Source organism: Palaemon carinicauda, chromosome 36, assembly GCF_036898095.1.
Source record: "Palaemon carinicauda isolate YSFRI2023 chromosome 36, ASM3689809v2, whole genome shotgun sequence".
In the NCBI taxonomy this organism is placed as follows: Eukaryota; Metazoa; Arthropoda; class Malacostraca; order Decapoda; family Palaemonidae; genus Palaemon; species Palaemon carinicauda.
The window spans coordinates 100,504-110,830 of NC_090760.1; the positions used below are offsets into that span (position 1 = coordinate 100,504).

Here is a 10,327-nt window from a genome sequence, read left to right on the forward strand (position 1 = left end):
TTTATCACAAAAAAAAATGGGACTATATGAAAACCACAATAACTTGTGTTCTGCTTTGTTTTCTGTCATTGCTAAAATAGAAAGAGAATCCAATAACGAAAATGTTGGTATCGGTGTTCATGGTATCATTGAAACTCTAGCGCCATTAGTAAATGGTGCTAGTGGTGTTACTGCCCAATATATTAATAGTCCAAAGTTATTAAATGCTATTAATCAGCGACCACCAGCAGACTCTAAAGTTAAAGTTGCTGTGGGAATATATGCAAGAGGGGAAAAATTGGGCATATCATCATCAGATAATTATGTAACAACAAGCCTATCAGAATCATCAAAAGCCATACGCCGCATTAATAAAAAAATTTTTGATAAAACCCACATGAATAATGTTATGGATCCAAGAATAGGAAATGACGTAAAACTTTATATTTCGGGTGTTACAAAATTGGATGATATTTGGAAAGAACACTTTGAAGATTATGGAAGCGGAAAGTTTTTCATAAACCCAAATAAACGAATTATGGTAAGCGTAATTGGCGGGGATTATTCAGAACTGCCCACAAGTCTCATGTTACGTGACGATGGGGCTGATATATATCAAATGCATCTTGATGGTGGTGACTATTTAGTTGTTGTTATTCCGAATAAGATTGCTACATTTGATGAATTAATAGAATTAAACGAAAAAATCGATTGGGGATCATTACATCATACTTTTAACGAAAACATTTCTACTAAATTAATTCTACCAACATTCAAAGTAAAATATAACTCTATGAATTTAGATAAAGCATTTTCGTTTGCTGGTCCAGGAGCAACGTGGAACCTATCACGTTTATTTGATGATGACCGAGACATTTCAAACATTTTAAAAAACAAAGATTTTAAATGTCAAAATATTCTGTTAACTACGAGCTATGAAATAACAGTAAATGTCCGTGGAGTTTCAAGTTCTTCTGTCTCTGATTTACTTTGTTATGATTGTATTAACAATAAAACTATAACCGAGATAAATAGGCCCTTTTTATATGGCATTTTAACAAAAGATGGAATGGTGGTTGATATGGGCATTATAATGAACCCGGAATAATCATAAAGATTATATTAATAAAGTTTTTTTTTAATAATTATATATTAATATCTATTTTATTATTATATTTAAGAATTTGCGTTTTCTTATTAAATACATTTAATATGGAAATGACGGGTCCTTGTTTATCTTATAAGAAATTGGGTAATGATAATAAAATAACAAACTTTAAGGCCAGATTCCTCCTAAAAATTCCCATAAATTATGTATCTATTGATATGAAAGTATACCCCCCGAGTATTTTACCCATTCATATTATAACATTAAATCCAATGAATCATTGGAATATTTTCCCAGAACTTTCGAAACACCAATCATTTTACAAAAATATGCCCATTAAATTTAAAATTGAATTTATAAAAATTTTACTTAATAAACTAAACAGAAAATTTGAAATTGTTAATGATAAATATATATATGATTATGGGGATAATAGTAATGTTAATGATATAATTTATGAAAACAATAAAAAATGTTATACAAAACAAGCATCAAACGAGGAAAAAAAACTTATTCGCTGTATTATAGGAGACAACATTTTATTATCTGCATATAAAAATAAATATCGCCAAATAATTCTGTCATATTCTTATCCTTGTTTTTTAAAGTTTTGTTATTTACACGCCAATCGAATTCAGAAACATACTTTTGAATTAAGATTTAAATGTACTTTGTAATAGTGTTTTTGAACAGTCTCCGCTAAGTTGGCCGTCTGTTAGTGGTCTCTCTAATTTAACATTTTTGTAAGAAGATAAAACTTTATTTTTCTGTTGTCTATTGCCTCTAATTTCACATTCAACTTTTCCAATTTGTTCATTATCATTATTTGGATTGGTTAAGGTTATAGGATTCATTTTTATTTTATTTGTTGAACCTTTAGGGCGACCGGGCTTGCGGTTATTGGGCGAAGAAACCGACGACCTTCTTTGTCTTGGTGTTTTTTGTTTATTTTTACTCGTACTTGCTTTTCTGGTTCTTGTGCCCCCCTGATCACTGGTACTTTTTCTTCTTATTCTATTTTTTTCGTTTTTATCATTACTACTTGTACTTTTCCTTCTATTTTTTTTATTTTTGCTGATACTGCCCCTTCTTTTCATCTCCCTTGGTGACTTACTGGATGTATTAGAATTTCTGCGCTTTCGAATATTACATTCGCTACAATATTTTTTGCTTTTCGTTTTCTCCCTGGGTTGTTGGGATGAATTAGGTAATACTATTTGATTATTATTATTATTATTACTAGTCACAGGAGGTGATATTGGTAGCAAAGACTGCTGAAAACTATTATTATTGTTATTATTTCCAGTATATGGGACTATGTCGGTACCCGGTGGCTGATAAGGGACTAAATGTAATTGTTGTTGTTGTTGTTGTGGGTAATTTGGGTTTGTATCATGTGGATAGGGATTATTAAGAATTGCTGGCTGTGGTGGTGAAAATAAATTAGAATTCAAATCATTATTATTATTATTGTTTCCAGTATATGGGACCATATCGGTACCCGGTGGCTGATAGGGGACTAAATGTAATTGTTGTTGTTGTTGTTGTTGTTGTTGTGGGTAATTTGGATTTGTATCATGTGGATAGGGACTATTAGGAATTGCTGGCCGTGGTAGTGGTGGTCCGGGAGAAAATGGAATGTAATTATTAAAATCAATATTATTGTTGTGCATTTCTACTGGTACCTGAAAAGAACTTGGGTTGGTAATTCTATGCGTAATTTTCTTTAAATTTTCCATAAAGTTCATATTTTTTATATATCTATATTTGTATTAGTATTAATTTTTTCATCTTGAATATAAAATGCTACATTTTAATATATATGAATATGTAAAAATAAGATTTTTTTAAATAATAATAATAATAATAATAATAATAATAATAATAATAATAATAATAATAATAATAATAATAATAATAATAATAATAATAATTGGTGCGTGAAATCGCCCAAGATTTCAAGATAATAATAATAATAATAATAATAATAATAATAATAATAAATAACTTTCAACAATTTGAAATATTTTCTAAGTGTTTTATTTTTATATAATTTTCAAAAAGGAAAAGAAAATTAGGAAAAATGGTTTTAAAATTTTATTTCGTGGAATAAAAAGTAAATGGTTATTTATATTTATTCTTTCGTAACCCTTGTTGTCTATAAGAAATAATAAATGTAATTAAAAAATGTTCCATAATTCACCAACACCCCCCCCCATCATTTGAATATCCATTACCCACACACAATGATATCATACAAGGTTTATTAATCACCGATAGAATTCTTTTGCGTAAAATGTTTGAAAAATTAAGGTCTCGTAAAGGTGCCAAATATTTTAAAAATATAATTATTCGAAATGTTCCTTGGGGAGATATTACTCCAATACCATTAAATTTTCCAGATGAATTTAGAAAAAAATATCCCTTTGATTTTGTAGCAGAGTTTACTACATTGGGCTGTAATATGCTCAAGTGTTATAAACACGATTATAAAAAACCATGTCTCGAATCGTATATTATTAATGACAATATACCAACGTGTGGTGAAGCCTGCTATAAAATTTACGAGGAGTTTAATGATTTTCTCGCAGAAAACTTTAAATTGACTAAAACAATCAAGAATTCTTCTTTAGATGCTATTATTAATAAAAGACCAGAAATATTTTTTGAAACATTTTCCATAGAGAAACATTACCCCGATGGTAGTGGTATTGAAAAGTGCTATTGTGGTATGCAATTGACAAATCTAAAAAGATTTGCTATATTACCATCATCAAGGTGGATAATAAATGATGATAATACAGATAAAAAAGAGAAGGATTTGTTATCTTCTAATTTATCATCCCCCTCTTCATCTTTTTTAACCAAAGAAAGTTATTTAAAGCTTCGTGTCAATAATCCAGCCAAGGTGTGTGATATGTCTGGATTGGTGGATGCTCCACCTTTGTCGTGGGATGTGCAATACCAAAATATAAAATATAACCAAGAATATTGTCAAAGATTTCGTAAAGATTATAATGCTGAAACGGATACCTGTGAAAAATCGGCGCATAGGAAAGTTTTAGGATACGTATTTGGGGATGCAGTTATGAATCAATTGTCTGATTCAGATATAGTTCAGTTATCTACAATACCTATTACATATATTATTAAATCTGCCACAATAGATGATAACGATAACGAATTTTCCCTAAACCCCGGTTACACTGAAAAAAAGACCAAACAAAAAAAGATTGAACTGGGATTTTTTACCAACAAAGCAGATAAAATAATCAAAAGACTCGAAAATGTAACTATCATAAAGCCCCAAAACGAAAGAGATGTGGGTGGTTTAATGGTAGGCCATTATAAAGGTATTATATCATCAAAGGTGGGGGAAGATGTTGGGAATGCTGCATTAGAAATAATACGCTCAATGGGTGAGACTATTTTGATTGAAGAAAGCATTCTTGCGTCCCCCGTTATATTGGCGTTTCTTTTAAAATATTATACCAAGAATTATGTTATGATTACTACAAAAAACATAAACACAATTGGAGTTGGAATGAAAGGATTAATTGAATGTGGTATGCGTTTAACTGCTGTTATTTTAAGAACAATAATTTCAGAAGTATGGATTCAATTAGCTATCAAATCCTTAACAATGTTAAGCTCAGCAGCTAATACATTTTTGTCTTTGGGTGTATTAACAATCATTCCAGAAATTCTTCTCGTACAATATAATGTGGGTGGATATAATCGCGAATTATCTCGTAATCACTTAGAACTTTACCGCCAGGAAAATGTAGAATCAATTTTAAAACAATTAGCATCAAACAATGAAAAGAAAAAGGGATCATTTTTATCACCACTTTCTTATATTTCTATTACCAATCAACAACAACAAGACGAAGAAAAATATTCAAGGAATATAATATCTCCCCTCATAACACCAGAATTTATCTATAACATATGTATCATCAACTTTCATACCACATTTCCTGAAAATATTAATGACATTGGAAGGACGGGTATAGATCCGAATGAAGAAATGGCGCTTCTTTTTGAATATATTTCTTTATTAAAAGTAAACAGTTTGGGGCAATACATCAACATTCAAGATTATAACGATTTATCAATAACGGATACAATGTTCACAATCTTTCAAAACGACAAAAGTAAAAACAAAATAAATACAATATCACCAGAATCTATTTTAGAAAATAGCACAAATAAGATTAAGGAAGAAATTGAAAAGCTTACTTATGATGTTACAAGTTTAGATTTAAGGCAAAAAATTGTAGGAAAAAATTATGATTTGTATATATTAAAATTAACAGCTTTATTTGCGCTTATTGTTTGCATTTTTATGTATGGATTAATGTGTAATTATTGCCATCAAAATAAATTCAAGATTTTGGGTGGGGTTATTATCACATTTAGCTTTATAGGGTGTTGTGGGGTGTGGTTTTATATATTCAAGCCCCTGATAAACAAACTAAAGTAAGTTAATTCAAACTTTCCAGTGATAAACATTGATATTTTTTCTGTAAATATCGCACAGCATTCATATTATCCATAGTTATTTCTGGTGAATTAAATTTTGTCATAATTTCATCCTCGGTATCATTTAGATGTGTATAACATATTTTATGTAAGCCGTGAAGGAAATTTTTACTCATTTTCCTTTCTACACTAGCATGATTATTGTAATTTTTGCGTGGGACCAAATAATAGGGACAAGCCCGAGTTTGACAAGCATTTGAAAGTAATCCTGATTCTCGAAAATTATTATAAACGGTCACAAACGAATCATTCGTAACATCAATACCCCTTTTTTGTGCCTCGAATATAATTTGTTGGCGCGTCATTGGTTCTACTATTTCGGGTGTGTGCGTTTAGATATGCCTTGATCCACGCTTCCTCCATAGTTTTTGTAAAATTTAATTGAAACTGATCGCTAATAATTTTATATAGTTCATTTTTAATATTTTCATAAACAAACGTATAGCTCCGATCAAAATCCTCTATTGGACTCTGCATACGAATACGGGATGATGTGTGTCTTAAGGCGTGGCATGTATAAATAAAAATATTCTCTTCGCTGAATAAATCATCAACTTCAAGTTCATTTAGTCCTATGTAATGCGAAAAAAATTTCAGTGTTTGCCAAGAGATATCACCCGCAGATGCTACATTTCTTAATTGTTCAATTTTGTCAATGTATACTTTTGGTACAAAGTTGTACAATAAATCACCGCTTTCGTTCGTAATTTTTTTAGCAGCCCCAGAAACTTCTTCTAAAGTATAAAACTTTTCTAGTATATTCTGAAAATTATATTTATTATAAAAATTTGATGTTTTCTTTTTAATCAAATCTGTAATCAACTCATCCAATGATTCTATATAGAAATTACAGTAATATTTATTTGACGATCTATCTGTAGTTGTAATACAACGTCCAATATATTCAATGAGTATTAATTTCATTATACTAATTATATCGTTATTTGAAATTATAGATTTTTTTGCTCTCATAAAAAGGAGAAATACTGGTTTAATAAGAGATTCGCATTTTATGGTTTTGTTATATGAAGGAATTATCTCTGTGCTTTCGGTCATTAATGCTTGTGTGGTATTATTTAATAACGCATTACAATAAACGATAAATCTCTTGTTATTCATATACAACTCTGCTGTAGCCTCAATGTCTTCCATACGATTTTTTACGTGCTCTGGGATAGGAAAGGTTTGAATTTCGAATAAACTTCTTATCCAAGCTACCCCCAAAGCGGCTATGTGTATGTCGAAATCAATAATATACGGATTTTTTGTAATCGCAAATGTTGAGCACATTGCATATATTTTAGTATTAACAATTGGTTGCATAATTTTGGCGTGTTCAGAAGAAAATATTGGAATAATGGCATTAAATTCTGTTCGTCGGTCGTCATATTTAATTTTCACCTTCTTATGATCTCCTTCCTGCATGTGTGCGGAACCATAAGATTCTAATGCTATTTGACTTATTATACTATAGGGTGATGTTACTATATTTTTAACAGAGTATGACCAGGGGTTTAAAGATACAGAATCTCTCGTTGGTGCAAATACCGGAATTCCAGAAATAGTAAATGATTTTAAAAAATCAAATTTATCAAATGTTTCAATCATTTCTTTTAAATCCCCATCCTGAATATCAGTTATTGTAGAACCCATTGTAATGCGGCAGCACTCGTCCGGTGATACGCTAATATTCTTTATTTGTTCCATATTTTGGGAGAGAACTTGAAGAAATACTTTAACATCTGAATGATAATCCTCGTCGGTATGTCCCTTAAGTCGAAAAGATTTTTCTTGATATTTATTTCTAACAACAGATGTAATCAGTATATCTTTGGCTAATTGTATTTCATTTTCATATTTTGCATGCATTAGAATATTTTCCAATTTACGTATTTGCTGATGAAACCGATCTTCATAAGGTATATTATCTTCGTCGTGCTTCTTTTGGTTATTTTTTATCCTCTGTTTTATAGAATATTTATGTTCTTCTTTGGGTTTTTGTTTTATGTAATATTCAAATATTTTCTTTTCTAAATCTATTACACCTTTTGGTGTAGTTTTATCTAGTGTGTGTAGTTTAATAAGAGTTGAATGCCATTGACAAAATATTTCTTCCATAATTTCTACCGTGCCTTCTATGGACTTTAAATACAAAGTCCCAATACAATTTTTATATTTTATTTGAAATTGATCAAGATTTTCTATTTCGTGGGGCATGTATATCCAATCACCCGCGTGGAAATCATGTTGCGCTGAAGAACCCGGCAACAAAAATCCCGGTATATTTAAACTTACCAAGGAGGAATGATTGCCCCGAGAAAGTTCATCACCGATATTCTTTATCACTTCCTGTATCTCATGGTCGTTTTTAGCCCAAAACAATGAAGGTATATTCTCGTGACCATTATGTAATTTTGAACGTATGTCTATGCTATATTGAACTGGAAAATTGCCACCAATACCAAGAATGAAAACATTGCACATTTTTTCTTTGGGAAGTTTCATGTCTTTGATAATATATTCAGGATAATTTTCAGACGATACGGTATGGTGTCCATCTGTAACTAATAAAACATTTATATTCTTTTCTTCACATTCACATATTTCAGTTTGGATTGTAGAGAGGGCGTCTGTAAGGTTTGTCATTTTCCTATCAAAATAACTATCGTTTAGTTCACGTCCCGGTCTTTTTTTTACATCGGTCGCAAAGGTGTATAGGTGAGTAGTTCCCAAAAGTTTCGGAGCTATATGATTATTCCACCCACCCATAAGATTTTTCCAACACGAGCACATAGAACCTGATACATCAATCATTGCTATATTGCAAACGTCTCCTAAATCATTTAAATCTAATGATGGTAACTTTAAAAAATAATGAGGATTATCTTCGTCTTCTTTTAAGATGCATAATTTTGCATTTAAATTGATTTGATCCCAATCCATTAACTCGTTGTGGTTGTGGGTGTTCATGGTTGATTGGCTGGCTGGCTGGCTGGCTGGCTGGCTGGCTGGCTGGCTTAATTTTTTTTTTCTGTAAATTACTCTACAAAAAAGTATAACGGCAGTAGCAAATCACAGACGTGTGTTTATGATAGAAAACAGCGCTATAATACTCGAGTCAACTTTGTCGCCCTTCCATTTATATATGCATCACGTAAATATTATCGCCAAATCTATAATTTGAATTATCAAAAAAAATTTTACCACGGGAAAATAGCATATAAAAAAATTTCTTTCATTTAATATTTTTGTTATTTGAATTTTTTAACTATATTGATAGTAATTTTATTTTATATTATTACAAATAAACATATATAACACAAAGAAATTCTATTGATTGTTTATTCATACCAGTTTTAATTTCTTCGATAAAAAACATAATAAAATTAATTAATCATGGAAACCGAGTCCACCGATTGTCGAATAATATTAGCTTTTAATTATTTTAAAACCGAAAATACTGATTCTTATGAAAATATAAAAAAAGATGGACGTCGAAAATATTATATTAATATTCCTATTGAAATATCATATATAGTTTTTGATTGGAAAACTATGATTCGACATGAAACTGAAAATTTTACTATATATAATGAATATTCTCATTTGGCCTTTGATGGTGCTTTAGATGAAATTTATAATACCGAATCTAATTTTTGTCGGGGGGAATTATCCCACGTTATGGGTAAATACAATATCAAGCATGTATATATATTTGGTAATCACGGTAATGCTAAACGGGTAATGAAAATATTAAAAGAGAATATGGATATAATTATTCATGATATAAAGAATTATAACCTGTTACGAGATATAAGACACAGAAAAATAATAGACACATTACAATTACTAGCAAGACAATTTATTATGGGATATAACCAAGAAAATAAACAACTTACATTATATCATGAACTTTTGACTAAAGAAAGTCGCTTTTCCGAAAATAAAATCATTTTAAGGAAAGATAAATTTATGCCCGTTTGTTTTTTGAATGAAATTAATTACCTTAACTTGGCTTTATTTAGACGAGTTTTTGAAATTGAATTGAAACGTAACCATGCCAATGAAAACCAAGTTGAGTTTTTACTGACAAGTATATTTTTGAGCTTAATAAATCCAAATTTTATAAAATGGCACTGTGATTCAAGCTGTAAAGATATAGTTAACATTAGTTATATGACTGGAAATTGTATATATGCTTTGTGCAATACATATCCTCTAAATATCTCAAACGACTTGAATATTTTTTACCACCAATTGTTGCATAGCCACGATGCCATATCAAATATTATCAAAGAAATACCTATTGATCACAGTGAAACCAAACTTGCCGAGAATTTAAGTAATTTTATTACAGCATCTATAGAAATTTAAAATACTTACAAAAAATAAAAAATTGATAAATGAATAATTCTCCAAAATTTCAAGACGAACAATATCGCATAGAAATCTTATCTTTAACGTGTGGGTTACCCAATTTTATAAATCCAATTGATGATGATAATTTTCAATGTATGAAAATAAATGGCAAGAGTAATATATTAAGATTGTATCCTTACCATACAACCATAAATACTTTATATTTTATTGGCAATGTAAAAGATTCCCTGTTTATTAATAAAAAAAACAACAAATTATTGGCCTTTATTTATCCAACTCCCCATCTAATATATATTCAACAAGAAGATGGAAAAT

General features: G+C 29.8%; 1 protein-coding gene across 1 annotated transcript; it reads right to left on the reverse strand.

Moving 5' to 3' along the window:
* Positions 1–5,890: 5,890 nt before the first annotated feature.
* LOC137628263 (uncharacterized) lies at positions 5,891–8,602 on the reverse strand. The gene has a single exon (XM_068359426.1). The coding sequence runs from the start codon at positions 8,600–8,602 to the stop codon at positions 5,891–5,893; it is 2,712 nt and encodes a 903-aa protein (XP_068215527.1).
* Between the last annotated feature and the right edge of the window lie 1,725 nt (positions 8,603–10,327).

What these genes read in the sequence shown, in the direction of transcription:
- LOC137628263 (XM_068359426.1), bottom strand. Translation starts at nt 8,602, where the DNA reads ATGAACACCCACAACCACAACGAGTTAATGGATTGGGATCAAATCAAT.